Source organism: Cataglyphis hispanica, chromosome 8, assembly GCF_021464435.1.
Source record: "Cataglyphis hispanica isolate Lineage 1 chromosome 8, ULB_Chis1_1.0, whole genome shotgun sequence".
Lineage (NCBI taxonomy): Eukaryota > Metazoa > Arthropoda > Insecta > Hymenoptera > Formicidae > Cataglyphis > Cataglyphis hispanica.
Window position 1 is genome coordinate 3,911,697 of NC_065961.1, and position 16,910 is coordinate 3,928,606.

Genomic DNA, 16,910 nt, shown 5'->3' on the forward strand with positions numbered 1-16,910 from the left:
TTTTCAATCCCCGCGTGATACGTATTAACGTTCGTGCACTAACCTGATCTCGGAGATATTCCTGCGACGAGAGTCGACGGACGAGGGTCGCGCTTTATCCGATTGTTGTGCGTCGTTCTCTTCACCTGACTGCGACGCACTCCGTTCGTACATTCGAATCGGCGGCGAATCACACTCCAAAATACGCTGCTACCGGTCAATGATTGCGAGCGAAAAAATACTTTGGAGCAGTCGCAACAGATATCGCCATTTTCCAGATGCATACGCGCACCGCACAGCTCACGTGTCGCCATCTAACGGGACGGTGCGGCGGTTACTTGGCGCCAAATATCGATGACGTTGATTTCGCGTTGAAATAATCGATACTGTGACAAAAAGGAAACGATAAACTGTAATATTTTTTCAAAGAAAGATTCGATTAAATATAATTTTATAAATATAATTTTTTGTTTATATATATTTTTTATATTGCATGCATTTTTCAAAAAATAACTTTTCATAATTATTTTAAGCAAATTCAAACAAAATGTCTACTAAAACATTTAAAAAGCAAACAGACTCTCTCTCTCTCTCTCTCTCTCTCTCTTCCTCTTTCTTTCGTCATGAGTTTTTTTGAAAAAATATAAACACATTTTATATATAATTGTATACGTCATGGTCATAAAAAATGAATTAATTAATTAACACTGTTAATTAATTAAATCTTATTTGAAATTGACAAAACGCAGTTAAAATAATTAAAACACATTTAAAATATATTAAACATATGATATATAGTACGTGAAATATTTCGGCAACGAATTATCCTTAACAAAGTATTTGCCTCGGCGGCGTACAACGCACTATTGTTTACCTCTTACAGCAGTTACAGCCTTGTTTATCATTCCGCCGCCGACCTTGTATAGGAGTGGGAGACGCTTCGTCCTTTCTTATTTATTATTATCATTCGCTCTCGAGCAATAAGAAATAGTCGTGCGAGCGATACAATAGTTGTGTTTCGTATATTGTCGCGTTCTAAACATGATCGTGATAAGTAATGAAACCTAGCTTACCAATTAATACAACTAACGATTTTTCGTTGCGATCCTTCCATTATAGATTTTTAGAATAATAATTATATCTCTATTTCTTCACTAGCGATGTCTAGTCTCTTATTTGAAAATTTCTATATTTGAACTGCATTCGTCTTCGGCCAATCAGGACAAAGGAATCTTTGCCCCGATTGGTCGATCAAACGCTGTCAACGCTTGCAACGTCAAGACGCACGCAGTCTTGCAGTGACAAGTGATCGAAGCGTGTGATTGATCGATCGCGATAAAGATTTCTTTGTTTTGATCAGATAATTAAACGCTTCCAACATTTGCAGCGTCAAATAAAGACGAAACGCAGTCTGAACGTGACCGAAGGCGATTGATAATCGAAATTTTAAACGGGCTCGCTCGTCTTTACGATACTTTATTCGTGGCCGAGTCGCTTAGCGGCGTGGCGTTTCGAATCGCGCGGGCGTCCTCGATAACACAAGCGAACATAAGTGAACGCGACTGTAAACAAGTGTCCGCCGGCTTTGTTTTGCGACGTTTTCTCTGTGTTTACGTTACGACAGGACGCCGGACGTACCATGGGAGTCACCGTGTAAGTAGATTTTTCATGTTTTACAAATTCTCAAAAGAGACTTTCGTCTCTCGCACGATCGACACGTGTCTCTCGGCTTGCCGTACTAACTGCGCGTCTTTTCGAAGGTTATGTCGAGCATATAGCCGTTTCGATTCTCCTACATCTCATTTCTATTATCGCGAAGCATCTTGCGATTCGAGAATGTTCATCGAACGCGTTTGTCAGTAGAGTTATTTGTGCGTGTGATCGACAGGCTGCAACAGTTTCCGATGACCGAGAACCGGACCGGACCACAGACGATCGAGTTTCTCACGAAGAGAGTCGTCGCCCTTGGAGCGGTACAGGTGGGACAGTTCCTGGTGGATTGCGAGACGTACATGTCGGTGCCGCAGCTTGGTAAGTACGTTTTCCTCCTTTGCGCTTTCAGCGTCCGCGTTTCGTATCTCTCGCAAGTTTCGTATCGTGCTGCTGTGATATCTGATAATACGCGGTATTTGGCATAGATGGCCGTTGTTTGGCCTTTTTCTTTAATATCGACCATTAAACTAATATTTGTTTTTGAATTTCGAAATAAAATATCTGCCTTTGGAATTTTTAAAATCAAATATGGAAATTAGGATACTTTAAAAAATATCAGTATATTATTATATTAATTGAGAAATAAATTGTACGTGTTTCTAATGAAAAGATTGTAGAAAATATTATGATAAAAGAGGAAAAATATAATAAAGTTATTAGATTCAAGAATTAATTGCAATAACAAATATAGTAAATAGTAGTTCACTTCAGAAATTATGTAAAAAAAAAACCTTTGTTCTTGTGGAAAAATTCATTTATGAAGATATTAAATATTTTAGAAAAGAGCTTAATATAAAAAGACTTTTTTTAAGAAATATTTAATAATATATCAGAGATTAACGTATTTAAATTTTGATGAAAGAAAGCTTTTGCATTTCTAATATAACAAAGAGATTTTAATTTTCCATAAATTAAGTTTTATAGAAAAAGAGAATCATGTTCTTCTAATATTCTTTGAGAAATTATTTAGGATTTTTGGGGGAGCAACGCGGATTAAATAGATACACATATTTTTCTTTCATCACTTTTTTTTTTTTTTTTTTTGGCGTTTATACATGTGTATATAGATCTCTATATACAAACACTTGTCAGTTCCGCCGAAAAAGTGTCATTAGCGATCATGTATGTACATCCAATATATTTTTCGTTATTTCTAGAGAGAGGTGTATATATAAACGCGGACGCTAATAAAATTACTTAAGTACATACTTATACGTAACGTAAATATATATATATATATATATATTGCACCAGAGAATCTTGAATGCATATTTCTTCTAAAGCAAGTCCGCTATCGTCGCATTGACAGATTTGTGCTACTGGTATTACTTTAATTAACGAATATAATGACCGGTCTTAAAATTAATTGAATTAACAAAATCGTCTTGGTGTTCTTGGGAATTATCGCGAAAGAAGAAAAATATTTGTAAAAGTATTCGTCCGTTAAAATCTTCTATTCGCAGATAGAATGGCGCGTGTATATTCTCGAGATATCGACGAACAGTCTTATTATTATTTCGCACAGAAATAATTCTAATATTAAAACGCTCCGTCGCAACTTATTCCGCATTATTTCCGCATCGCATTGCGTGTAGAGACGCAGAGTAAAGTATAAGTATTAACTCTACGAAGATACAAATACAACTATATCTATAGGCATCATTACAAAAATATTAAATCTATCAAGCGAAGCTAAACGTCATTACAGACAAAGTTGGTGTAATATTTATTGATTTGTATTCTTGTATTTTCCATTCTCTTTTTTTCTTTTCATTGAAAATACGTTTCTCATAATTTTATTATCCGTGATGATACATAACATGACATATATAGATTTATAATCATCTCCTTAGCAACGGCCAGCGCTATAAATTTCATTTGAATATTATTTATTGTCAGTAAAATTGCATATAGTGGCTTTATTGTCATTAAGTAGAATTATACGTAAATTATACGGTTTTCTTTCCAGACGAAAAACTCATTTTCTCTCATGCCCGGGTATGATATATCGCTCGTGTAACATATTTTGATTCTTTTTCTAGATTTAATTCCTATTTTACTCGTAATGTGATTGTAACGTGCCAAGTATGCGTTTTTAATTCACTCTAATGCGGATTAATATTTTTCAATATCGATCCCTTGACATTTTTCTCGTGTAAAGGAATAAAGTATTTCGCGCAGCGGTATCTAAAAGCGGTTGTCAAACTCGTTCGCATTATTTCGTACAATTACACGCACAATCACACACGATTGTACTACGCCCAAGACATGTACACGTACACACTCGCGTATACGATACAAATATATCAATTTATCGGGTTTATCGTGAAGACTAAACGCGTGCAGTAATGCGAAATCTCTGAAAATTCCACATTTACCGCTACGCCGTATTTTACGACAAATTTTCAATTCACGAAAGTGCACAGTGCAGATTTTTTTTCTTTTTACGCAATTTATAATGTATCTACGGGGGGAGGAAAGAGGAGAGGGGAAATATCTTTTTTTTTTTTTTTTCTTCTTTTTCTTTTCGTTTACATGGAAGATCTGACGCAATGTGTGGTCGCAAATATATTCATTATGCCATTCGGCAAAGAGTAAAGCTCGCTTATTCGGCGCGGTATATACTAAGAACGAGAGATAATTTCATCGCGATCGAGAATCTTTACAGCCTACGTAAAATCTGGAAGTTAATTGTTTATCCTACGTACACGGACTCGTTTCACGAGCGTGTTGCCTCGCACGTTAAAACTAATTACAGGCTAAACAGTTACCCAATACTGTATCCAAGCCCTTGAGCATCGTAAAGAGTATACGGTGTGTTTTGAAAATATATATACCACTAAAATATCATCTTTTAATTGGGATATTTTTAAATGTTAATAAGATCTTATTTTGATGAATTTCTTAAATATTAATGTTGAATTCAGCAGATTGAATTTTCAAAGTGTAAGAAATTATATATAACGAAATTGTATTCTCTATAAAATATGTGATTTGTGTGATTAGAAAATTTAATATTTATATAAAAAAATAATATATATATATATATATATAGTATATTAAAAACAATATTTTTTTGCAATAAAATACTTTAATTTCATTAACACTGGTATATATATTTTTTTTCTTTTTTATTCAGAACACTCTATGTAACATAGAGTTAGATATTTATGTTTGGGAAGATAATATGTGTTTTGTTCTTGTAGACAGTAATGTACGATAACGATCGTATTAAGATATTATTCTCTTTAAATGATATGTTGCCCTCCGAATTTATACAATATTTCGACGCTAGTAATATTATTTCTCTCGCCTATCACGTATATATGTATATATTTCTCTCGCGTCGTGCGTGTATAAAAAGTGGAATGTACTTTACGAATCGATAGTTCGCGCAAACGCAAATTCTTCCTCCCCCGCATCGATCGATCACTGTCTACAAAAAACAGGCGGAAATATTTTAAGTACAGGGGATCCTTAATGCGCTTTCCGAGACTTTCATACACTTCGTTATAATATTGGATATATGGCAGGGATATGACTCACGGGTATAGTTAATAATTACATATGTGAAAGAAGTTCCGCTTTGCGTTCGTCGCGAAGAAACATTTCCTTTTTATGTCATACGTTTCGGCCCGTCAAATTCAATTCGTCATAATGCATTTGGAATTTTCTTAACGTCACATTTTTAGCGTCAAAGATATTTCCAAGAGAAATCCTTTTTCCGCGAGAATTATCACTCCATCATAGATGCAAACTGTTATCCGCAAAGTATGTAGTCTCAATTTTTTATCAAATGCTTCGCCGTGAATATATATATATATATATATATATATATATATATATCGTTCTCTCGCTCCCTTTTTCTCTCTCGCTCTGAATCTCGTTCTACAAACTATATAAAAATACAAAATACGTTATTACGGAGACTTTTGTCTAATCGCGACTTCGCCATTCAAGTGTACGAATGGCTGCATTTTAGAGAAATGCAGGAAATGGTCGAAAGCAGAAGACTTTGAGAAATAATGAATATCAGTTATACAGATACAGGAGGGATTCGCCCTCGTATCTGTGAATATTTAGTATAATCTGCTTTCAAATGTTACAAAGTACATATATATGTATATACGATCTCTTAATAAACTAATAGTACCAAATTTCTCTCGCTCTAGCGGTTTCGCGAAATTGGCAAATTGTGTTATTGTCGAGAATTTGTTTATCTGCATCGTCGCAGTTAGCGCGGCGATAAATACCACGAATACGATAGAGAGTCTCATATGTATATAATATATATATAATAATCAATATATACGCATCTTATACGAAACATAGTATATATGTAGACATAGTATATATGTATATCTACAAATCGATATTGTCATAGTTAAGTCATTGGCGCCTGTACTACGAGGAGGCCCCGGAATAATCTGCTTTTAACGAAAGATTCTACTTTCGTACGCAAAAGATATACTATTGCGCCTTTATCAATAATATACCGTAACACAGTATCATGACTGTGTAAACATCATCTTCGGCGTTAATAATTTTTTCTTCTTTCGAGACTCATCACGCGCGATATTCCTCGAAAGCAATATGTGTGCGAGCGGCATTAATAGCCTGAAAACGTAATAGCGGAAATCATCGTAAAATCATTACATATTGATTACTTTGCAGTAAGATCAGCTTGGCAGTCTACGAACAGTCTATCGATCCTATATTCTAACGACTCTGTTAATATCGTTTACTCGCTTTATATACAATATATGCACATATTTTTCTTCGCGTAAGATATAATATACCGTGCTTTAGCGAAGAGTATGAAGATGTTGCTTCTTGACTTGAATGAGCTTCGCGAATATTTATCGGAAACTTATTAGGAAACCGAAGAAACCGATATAATTTACCGATGAGAAGAAAAAGAAAACTGTAATACTTCTGAAAAATAACATAAAATAAATAATATACATATAAAGGACGCGTTGCGATTTTATATGTGATTAATCTAACGTTAGTATACACAAATATTTTTTGTCGTACCGTGTTTATTAGTTTCTTAAAATTGCCATTTAAAATTTAAGAATATTTCGAGGAGATATAGAATGCTAAGTAAGATATTTTGGAACAACAATTTATATAACGCGTAGAAAAAAAAGATTAATCTAACTCTCTCTCTCTCTCTCTCTCTCTGTGTAGTATATTTTCTAAAGATATCACGCTTTTTTTCAGAGAAGTTATATATAGGAGCAACGATTATATATACGTATATAAAGCTCGATGATATAACTTTATTATCAGTCGAGAAATGATTTATTTATTAAAGCCAGACACGAAGGCAATTTGTGACTCGGTTATTTGATCAATTTTTCTCTCTCTCTATATAGATATAGATCTTTTTTTTTCTCCACGAGTATCTGTTTTATATCGCGATTTATAGATATGTTATCATCAAGAAGATATGAATTTGACAAGGAAGAGATTTTTTATAGTACGTTTTATCTATTGCCAATAGATTCTTTAATTTATTCCGTGTTTCACGAAAATCCAGCCCGATTTATCGAATGGAAAACGTATTCGCCACTCGTAAAATACGTCCGAAAAGAAAGATTTGACCGACCGTACGGTATTTCTGCGTGAGATCGTGAACCATGCGTGTTATCGTTGGACGGCCTATCGACGAGAGAGCTCTCGATCGCTCGTTCGCATCGCGTTTCTCTTTCGATCATAAGTAGCACGTCTTGTAGTAGATGAAGGCGACCGTATCCTTGCCGAAAGTCCTGCATTCCCTCTCGTAGTGCACCTGGCCCGGTTCGTATCTACCGCCGCGCGGATATCCGTCCAATCTCGACAAGTTCCGGCAGAGTCTGAGATAATCGTCGTCGAAAGCGATCTCGTCTTCCTCCCCACGATCCCGAGCGCGTCGACGGTAATCGTCGTCGGGTCCCTCCTCCTGTCGACGGCTTCCTCCGCGGCAGGACGGGGGGAGATACGTGATGTCGTCGAGCTCCAAATCCGTTAAATCCTGCAGACTCTTGGGATACGCGCGTTGCCGTCCCACCGGGGAGTCGCGAGCTTGATCCTTGAAGTTGATGGTCCTGCTGCGTCGCGGTAAGGTCGAGTAGTACGGCCTTTCGTCTCCGCCGTGATTGATGCCGTTTCTCAGAATCGGTTTAGAGACGCTCGGATCCCCCCTCGTTGTCGTGCCCCTTTGCCCCCAGACCTCGTCCGCCGCGCTGTAATTCGCCTCCGTGTACTCGCGCCTCCTAGAGCGACGAGGTTCCGTCTCATTGGCACGATGGACGTAACTCGCGTTGGTTCGCACGTCTCTTGGATAAGTGCTATTCGAGTAAGCTACGCGTTTTCTCGGCGCGCTCGTGTCTCGCTCGTAATCGCTCGTAACCTCGTCACGTCGACGACGATTCTCCCTCGTCTCGCGATCGATTCGCGGAATCGGAGGGTCGCTTCTGATTCTGACGTCGCCGTTGGCCATCACGGGAGCGTCGCGACGCGTCGCAGTCTCGTCGACGGAGCGACGAATCGGTAAGAGACCGCGGGATTGTATGAAGCTTCCCACATTCCTGCCGATTCTGTTGGTCTTCTCGGCGAAGATGCCGCAGTAATCCGACAGCTTGCGATGCGCGGTACGCGCGGACGGCATCGCGATGCCGGCGGTGGTAGTCGCGATTGGCGCTCGATCGTCGCGGTAGAGATCGCGCGGATCGTGCTCGTTCGGATAAGCGCCCCCCGGTAAAGGCTTGTTCGCCTTCTCCAGATTCGAGAGGCCCCCCGTCAACGAAGCCTTATACTACCGTGCTTGCGCGTAATCCGGATTCATCTCGTCCAGCTGCTTACCCTTCGTCTCGGGCACGCAGCAGACTACGAAGCACAGTCCGCAGATGGCCACGCCGGCGTAAAACCAAAAGGCTCCGTGTAGACCGAGGCTCTAAAACATTTGCGGTTTTTTTTGAGATTTTTTTAATGGAAGAGATCGATTATTAATTAATGATAGGAGGCAATATTAAATTTAAATATAAATAAAAAAGTCTTTAAACTTAAATGTATGTGAGGAAACGTTTATATATTTCATTCTTATGGATCTTCTCGTTCGAATCTTACAAGCTCCTCCTCGTAATCTAAAACTTAGTTCGTACAAGTCCGGGGGCGATCTGTCTCAAACGGAGAACGAAAAATGTAAACGCTCACCTGCTGAAAGTCCATGAAGAGCTTGATCCCGAAAAACGCGCAGAAGTAGCTGAAACTCGTGCTAATGCTGGAACCGAGGCCGCGGTACTCCAAGGGAAATAGTTCGCCAATCAATAGCCAAGAAATTGGCGATATGCCCAGGGCAAGGGCGGTCGTAAATACGAGGACGCAGAGCAGCGGTATCCAGTCATGTTGGCCGACCACAGCCGAGTCCACGTATCCCAGATTCGGCGTTTTCGACACGTAATACGCGTAGCTGCCGAAACCGGCGAGCGCCAGGGACATGAAAACAGTGCTGGCTATCAGAAGCGGCAGCCTGCCGACGATGTCGATCAAAAATCCTGCGAACCATACGTTTTCTTAAACACGACAAGAGTTGAGACGTATTTTTGACGAAAATGGGATTAATTTTATTACATTCTCTATAAATTTATAATTATAATTATACATATATAATAAATTATATATAATATAACTATAATTAATTTAATTAATTATAATATAAATTATAATTTATTAAATTATGAGATGATAATCTTTCTGATATAATTTAAGAAATTTAATTTTGTCGAGAGACAGTATTATCAATATTACATGATAAGGTACCTGACAATAAAGCGGCTAATAGCTGTACAAATCCGATCGCTATGGTCGCTCCGTGAGGATTCATTCCGCCCAGAGTCTGACGAAAGATGATTACCGCGTAGTAATTAAATGCATTCGCGCCGGAGAATCGCTGGAAAAACATCAAACCGCACGTGATAGCGATGGGTTTGTATAGCCTCGGCGTAAACACGCTGTTCTTGAAACTCAGCTCGTACTGCTTCGCCCTCGAAGCCAGAATGTTCGTTTTTATTACCTGGAGACGTACATTTAATCGTCAGGGAATATTTCGCGTCATCTTGATTCGGGAGAGAATTGATTAATATATAAATAAGCGAATCTATTTATTCGCGTCGCTCTATCGGAGATTCGAAATCACCTGCAGCTCGTGCCGTATATCGACGTGTTCCCCGCGCAGCCACTGCAAACTGTGCGCGGCCTCATCGTCTTTGCCGTTCAGCACGAGGTACGACGGTGTCTCGGGTATAAAGAGGGTCCCCAAAAAGAGCATCGACGGCGCGACGGCGACCAGTAGGGCGCTTTGCCGCCAATTCAGATATGTACCGGCTATGTACGACAGCAGGACGCCGACGTGACCCAGCACCTTCAACATCGCCGACAAACAGCCGCGGATGCCGGGCATCGAGATTTCCGATATGTACACCTGCCATGAAAAGAATCACGCTCGTCGTACGATACGGTCGATCGGCAAGTTTTGAGGATCGATCGATTTTTCTTTTTCTCTCCCTTTACCTGAGCCACCATGGTGATGACCGAGCAGCAAAGACCGCCGATAAAACTCGTGACGTACACCAATTCCACGCACGGTGCGACGCCCGTCAGGATCCAGGCCGCCGCCAAGGGCAGGGATGTAGCGCGTAGGGCCAAACGTCGACCTCGCCGCATTATCCAGTCGCCTATCATAGCGCCGAACCAGGCGCCCAGCATCGACAGCGACGCGACCCACGAGGCTTCCTGTTGCGTAACCGAGAGAACCGACCTGCGACAAATCGTAGGCGCGATTACGATTATTATTACATTAATCATCGTTAATTAATAGCGCTGATAATCCAGGAAGATACACCCTCGATATTATTGACTGTTGTTGCCGGAATACGGCAGACGTCAGGTGCAAACATAATCGCTCTTGGCCGCGGCGTCTCGCTTGTCGTGTATTATTTGCGAATAGCTTCCGCGAGTAGAGAGAAAGAGAGAGAGAGAGAGAGAGGGAATGAGCTTGCGTCTTGTTCTCGCAGTAGGCCCAACCGGAATTAGCCGCCAAGAGCGTATCAGGAGTGCGTTATCACAGGCAGCGTGAATTTAATTGCTTATGATACTTGAAATCCGAAACGTGACGCGATATATTTTTAAGAGATATATTATTCAAACTTTTTTTATCCTGTTGTCAAAAAATTTTATGAAAACAAAAAAAATCTTACCACGTGTCATTGTTGGATGATCGATAAAGATGCGGTCGTTGATTATCCAAAATCGAGTCCAACGCTGGCGACGTATAACCCTTGGCCAAACCGGAGGAAAGAGTTCCCATAGATAATGCCAGAGTCGCCAGTACCTATCGAGATAAACGGATTCTGATGAATTCGAGCGTAAATTGTCCTTTTACGATGATGCTAAAGAATTTATGTAGACATGTGACCTATGTGTCAACTCGGCTTGTTTACGTCGCCGGGTATGTGAAATTCACGCGCATGTATTCCTTTTACATACTTGATCTTCTCTGTAGTCGCGCATACACTATTCTGTAAAGATCATAATGTTAACAAAATGCTTTCTTTTCTCTCTGAATTTTATATTTAAATTGCCAAAAGCTTAAAGTCGACATAAAAAAATATGAGTTTCTTTCTATCGACTCTGTCTCTATCAAAATATTTCATCTTAGCTAACTTTCTATTCTACACTGTAAAAAAAACTGACTGAGACTTTAGACGAAGTGTCTGCAGCTTTTTTGCAGATACTGTCCGAATTTTCAGATACACTCTTCTGAACTTTGCGAAAAACGACTCTGAAGATTAAGACAGATTGTCTGAAATTTCTTTCAGACACTCAGCTATGAAAATTCAGACAAAAATCTGTCTGAATTGTTAGAAAATTTTTTACAGTGTATTTACTAACACATGCAATAATCGCGAAACATGTTAATCTGAATTGCGGAAAACAGCGACGCTAGGTATAAATTTATCCACCTAGCTTTATGATGCTCCGGTGATATATACTATACGTATATATCTGGAGCTCGCGAATTCGCGCTGCCATGGGGAGCAACTGGCGAACAAATTGCTAGCCGCAAATTGAAAGCTTGGGCTTGGCTTCTCGCGAGGAATACTAAACATTTCGCGTGGCCCGCGTTCGTGTACATACGCACACACGGGCAAAAGCTATTTCAAAGTACCGACGCCACACATACATGGACACGCTATATATGCATCCTTCGCTCTGCGACAATGGGCGAATACGCGTAAGTTTGTCTCGTGTGCATTCTGCGTATCGCTTTCCTCTCGGTAAACAACGGTATAATTTCGTACAGAGAAATGAATTCAAGCGGAAAGATGCAAAGAAAAATTCAAGAGATCCATCCGAGTATGAAATCAATATCTTCTTATAGCGATAAAAATGATTGTGCAAGCTCGTGTTTCGTAAAATTCAACGATTCTTTCGGATATATTGTTTTGATACAAATTTATTAAAATATAAAATTTGCTAAAATAATTCAGAAACAGGATCGAATCGGATATTTGTATGAATCTTTTTACGTGATACTCTCTGCATTATTAATGACCTAATCTTGAATATTGAATAATTTAACATCGTTTGTTTATCTCGTTCCACAAAACGCAGCGCGCTGACCCATAAAGTCGCGCGTTACTCGCACGATACTCGTCATAAAAATTCACCGATATTTCGTATAAAAACTCTAATCTTTCGTCAATAGATGTAGACGCAATGTTTAATTTTTTTTTTTTTCTTTTTTTGACGAATAAGCGTGACAAAAATACCGGCGACGCGATGACCCGTTGACTCACATTCGCAGCAAACTCGTGTTCGATAAGGAATTTGAAACGCCGAGCCCACATAAATTTGCATGCACTTTCAATTATCTGGCTCGCCATTAGAAGCGAGCGTAGGACGGTTCGTAATATACGCGATTAATATGCGCGATTGCCTCAAGCGCCGCTTCGCAATTAAACCATTTCTGACTTTTTTTCCCTTCCTCTACGCCCGCCGATCGTGCGAAAACTATAGCGCAATCGGAGACGTAAGTTCTTATCGATTAATTGGCGCGCAAAAGACTACGCTCGACTTGGGGAGACGCGATGCAATTTACGACTCGCATCTTCGTTTTTTCTCTCGATGCTATCGAAATTCGCGATGATGACACAGAGCTATAGGTTTATACATCCCATTAGATGGGACGCGAGAATTCAAATTCGTCAATTACAATTAATAGTAAACCTCACATTTGCCGCAACTTTTTCATTCGTCATGCGTTATTAAAAGATCTTTTCTTATAAGAATTTTTTTTAATAACTTTTTAAGTAACGTGATTGATCGCGCGAGTCCGGGGCTGGAGCAGAACTGACGGAGAACACGTCGGATGCTGTCGGTCTTAATTATTCGTATAACACGACGTGCGCAAGAGCGGCAAATGGCGGATAATGGACATAAGTTTACGAGTCGCTTTCTTCGACTAATTATCGAGATGCGCCGCCGCGCGATGAATGGCGCATTCAGGAAAACGTTGAGCAACGGTAATGAGCGCCGATAAGTTTCCGTTTATTTTAAAGCGCTGGCGGTGAATTATTTTGGAATATTAATTACGGTTCACGAGACGTTGATGAGTATACGAGCGCTATTTATCTGTATACATATATACGAGTCACGGCATCGTCCGCGAGACGAGGCAAACGGTTTCTATTAATGACGCGAACGAGGAATCTTAACGAGCTGAAGAAAAACGCAACGTTGCGCGCGACGAGAGTATCCTCTTAATAGAAAAAGCTTCTGGAATTGCTAATTGCAATCTTTAATCAGATTTTTCAAAGGAATCATGAGTTCCGGTAAAGATTAGAATCGACAGTGTAATGTTTTAGAAACGCTGATTCTAAGAAAAATTCATGTTAATACGATTTCTCTAATAAAATATCATTACACTTAAGCAGAATATTTACGATACTTTGCTCAGATAGAAATTTACAACGCCCCAATTAGCGTTGGTCGATATTTAATTTTTGTTAAAGCTCTGCATTAATCAAACGGAGCCAAGAAATTAAATTAAATATTCTGTATTCTCTGATAGAATCAGATTTTAAGAACAGATTAATATTTTTTTTTATCTTACGAATAGCAGCCGCTTTTGCAGGCTTTATATCTAGACGGATATGAAAAAGGGGAATATTTTATCCATTTTTATAAAAGCCAATATGCCAATTTTATTTAATCCGATCTGCGAAAAAAAATGATGAATTTCGACACTCCTAGATCGAAAATCCATATCTGGAATAAAAATGGGATTTTTGATCGGTATTTTAATACGATATATCTATTTAGAACAAATTTGGAATCTATGCCATATTTGGAAAAATCTTGGAAAATTTCAACGCGGATAGCAGAGCGTATCTCTCTCTCTCTCTCTCTCTCTCTCGAACGTAAGAAATTTCGCTTCCGCCTGCGATCGCATCTGGCGATATGATTTTTCGGCATATTTCTTTTGAGATGCTTCTTCTGCGCTTTTCTCTTCCTCTCGCGCGGATACGACGTTAAAAGCTCGTTTGCATCGAGCCGTGCGAATACTCGGGATGATGGTTCCGCAAGAGCCGGGGGATGTGCATCGGGTCGAAGTTAGCCGGCGGAGCCATTAGCTTAAAACTATTAACCGAGCATGGGTGAAGGAAGACGAGAGAGAAAAGGAAAGAGAGAGAGAGAGAGAGAGAGAGACGGAAAAACGAGCTTTAAAAGTCGTCTCGCCGCTTACATGATTATGACGATGGTCGGCGCTGGTACCGTGTTAAGTGCGCACCGAGTATACGTGTGGGTGTACGACAGCGGTCTTTTTCCCAACCGAAAGCCTCTCCCCGTCCCTTCCCGACTTCTTCCGTGTTCGATATCCATTTTAAACCGGACCACTCAATTACGCCTCAGTATGCTATCTTCGGTGTTTGCATATCAATATGGCCCCTTGCCAAGGAGAAAAAGATTTATCGCGCCGGATTATTTAAGAATTATGTCCTGCGGATACGCGCCCGATAGCGAGGAGCACAAATCGCTGGAGGATACTCGAGTGAAAATAAACTGTCGTAAATTCGACGGCCATTCGAGCCGTGAGGATTAGATTAGACGCCTATAAGGAGTCTCCTTGACAGGATATTTGTTGCCATTCTTATGTCATCGCCGTACAAATGTCAAGGGAGTATTCACTCGATATACACGAGACACTTATTTTTTTTTTTTTTTTTAAATCTCGCGCTGGAGGATATAAGGATAATCACGTCTGCTATTATTTTAACAAACTTGACAAAACCTTTTAAAAACGATATCGTGTAGATACCTGTGACATGTGCTGCGGTCTCGTCGCCGTCGATGCCATGTGTACGACGGAAGCCCTGGGCATTTTGAAATTATCCTCGCCCTCGTCCGGTATCGTTGTCACCTGCAACAGAATGCAAAAAAAACGATCTTACTAAAATTGACTCTTTAACGCGCGCGATTGTTCTCTGTTTTTTCATATTTGCTTTTTATTTTAATAATTAATTATTAACCAATTATTAGAATTATTTATTTTATTTTAATTATTTATTTTAACTTTTTGAAACTTTTTTTGTTATAATCGATATAGCATCTTGCGAGTAATTTCTTTCGCCCCTTCGACGAGAAAGTTTCGTACGTCGTGATATTTTTATCGTATAACTTTCTTTCGGCTGATAATACGCTTTCTCGCCCTCTCTTCCAGTCTGGTGACTGCAGAAACATTAGCTGCCCCTTTTGGGAGGGCCGAGAGTGGACCGTCAATCATTCGTATTATCTTACCGACTTGGACGCGAGTTATTTAGGCAATAGCCGGCTGGCTTAAAAGATACTACTTCTGGGAGGCTATCATCTAAGTTATCGCATCAAGCTCCGTTGAAGCGAACAACAGAGAGATGCCGGTGACATATAGCTCGGCGCGTCGAATTCGCGGAAGAACATGTGATACGCAATCGTAACGTTGCTTTATAATTCAAATAGCTAAAGTCATTATCTGCGTCTCATTTTATGCGTCCCGATAATCACTCGACAATGATCGACGCGATGTTGAGATCGATATTGGTGAAAGATGTGGGAATAAAGGCGCGATAAGCCGGGTTTTACGCGTATCAGCCGATGGCTTTATTACTCTCGTTCGGATTTAACGATCGGCCCGTTTATTGTTCGAGAGGACCTTCATCAATATGGACGTCGACCTTAATACCCGCGAATTTCCTTCGTAGACCTTCTCAAAGTGCTCGCCTTCCGTGAAAAAATGACGCCCTAAAATTGTCCCGTTTTTATTAAACCGCAGCAAGAAGTCATATCTTTTATTGATCTTTTCTCTCACAATTTTTTGCTCATTACGATGATTAATCAACGCGCACAGATTAAAGTGACTCATTCCCACTGATTACTTTAATTACAGTTCCATGCAATTCCAATGCAATTCAATTATAATTTAATTATTAATTTTAATTTAATTGTAATTATAAGTTCTATATGAATATATTATGCAACGATTCGGGATTAGTTGGCGAGGGAACACAACACGCTCAAGTGAATTTAAAAGAAGAAATATATAAAAGCCGAACGTCACGCGTTCATTAATTATTAAGACCGTAAAATGACCTTATCTAAATCACCGTCGAACCCTCTCTCCATTAAGATCGGATCCGTTAGGCGTCCCGCCGGCGCGTAGTCCTCTTTCATTGTTTATTTATTTTATATTTAAGACGACATTAGATATCCGATACGGTGCTCTCGAAGATTTTCCGATATCGCGCAATCGCGTGAATTATACCGTCGACCGTCTGGTGTTCACGCCTTTCGTGATTTACGACTAACTGGTTTTGCCTGAACCAAATTTTGCACGCCGTCAGCAAACCGTCGGCCGAAGGTGTCTCGCGTTGAACTAGAATAAGAAGACATACAAAAGAGAAATAAAGAAGAAAAAATATTCTCGAGTCGCGTTTCAAATTTTTTTACATGATGTTCCCTTAATTAAAAGATTAAATGGAAAAAGAAAATTGTTATATATCCGAACTTTGTCCGGGACTATTGATACGTTTTCATAAATTATATTCTAAAATATTATCAGACAAACAAATAATCGCAGATAATATCAAACACAGATAACGAAAATCAATAGCATAAGGCGGATGTTTTCCGATTCA

At 39.5% G+C, this 16,910-nt stretch overlaps 3 protein-coding genes across 10 annotated transcripts in view; 1 reads left to right on the plus strand and 2 right to left on the minus strand.

Annotated features, from left to right (window-relative positions):
* LOC126851339 (dystroglycan 1) overlaps positions 1–256 on the minus strand; it is a 60,144-nt gene extending 59,888 nt beyond the window's left edge. Inside the window, exon 1 of one of the 2 annotated variants that reach the window (XM_050595198.1) lies at positions 44–256. The gene's annotated coding sequence lies outside the window, so the exon portion shown is untranslated. The remainder of the gene's footprint in view (positions 1–43) is intronic. The other variant, XM_050595200.1, reaches the window with a different exon arrangement.
* Positions 257–986: 730 nt separating this feature from the next.
* The window catches only part of LOC126851350 (mediator of RNA polymerase II transcription subunit 20), a 77,905-nt gene continuing 61,981 nt past the window's right edge, over positions 987–16,910 (plus strand). Inside the window, exons 1-3 of one of the 3 annotated variants that reach the window (XM_050595227.1) lie at positions 987–1,033; positions 1,367–1,632; positions 1,868–2,010. In XM_050595227.1, coding sequence (XP_050451184.1) covers positions 1,619–1,632; positions 1,868–2,010 — 157 coding nt within the window. In that variant the 5' untranslated portion in view covers positions 987–1,033; positions 1,367–1,618. Of the gene's footprint in view, positions 1,034–1,271; positions 1,633–1,867; positions 2,011–16,910 lie in introns of those variants that run through there. The other 2 variants (XR_007687659.1, XM_050595228.1) reach the window with 2 other exon arrangements.
* The window catches only part of LOC126851344 (facilitated trehalose transporter Tret1-2 homolog), a 62,214-nt gene continuing 48,027 nt past the window's right edge, over positions 2,724–16,910 (minus strand). For 3 of the 5 annotated variants that reach the window (XM_050595215.1, XM_050595214.1, XM_050595217.1), the window contains 7 exons: positions 15,059–15,160; positions 10,935–11,068; positions 10,249–10,495; positions 9,875–10,159; positions 9,499–9,751; positions 8,893–9,233; positions 2,724–8,632 (listed from right to left, as the gene is read on the minus strand). In XM_050595215.1, the coding sequence (XP_050451172.1) occupies positions 8,495–8,632; positions 8,893–9,233; positions 9,499–9,751; positions 9,875–10,159; positions 10,249–10,495; positions 10,935–11,068; positions 15,059–15,160 (1,500 nt within the window). In that variant the 3' untranslated portion in view covers positions 2,724–8,494. Of the gene's footprint in view, positions 8,633–8,892; positions 9,234–9,498; positions 9,752–9,874; positions 10,160–10,248; positions 10,496–10,934; positions 11,088–15,058; positions 15,161–16,910 lie in introns of those variants that run through there. The other 2 variants (XM_050595219.1, XM_050595218.1) reach the window with 2 other exon arrangements.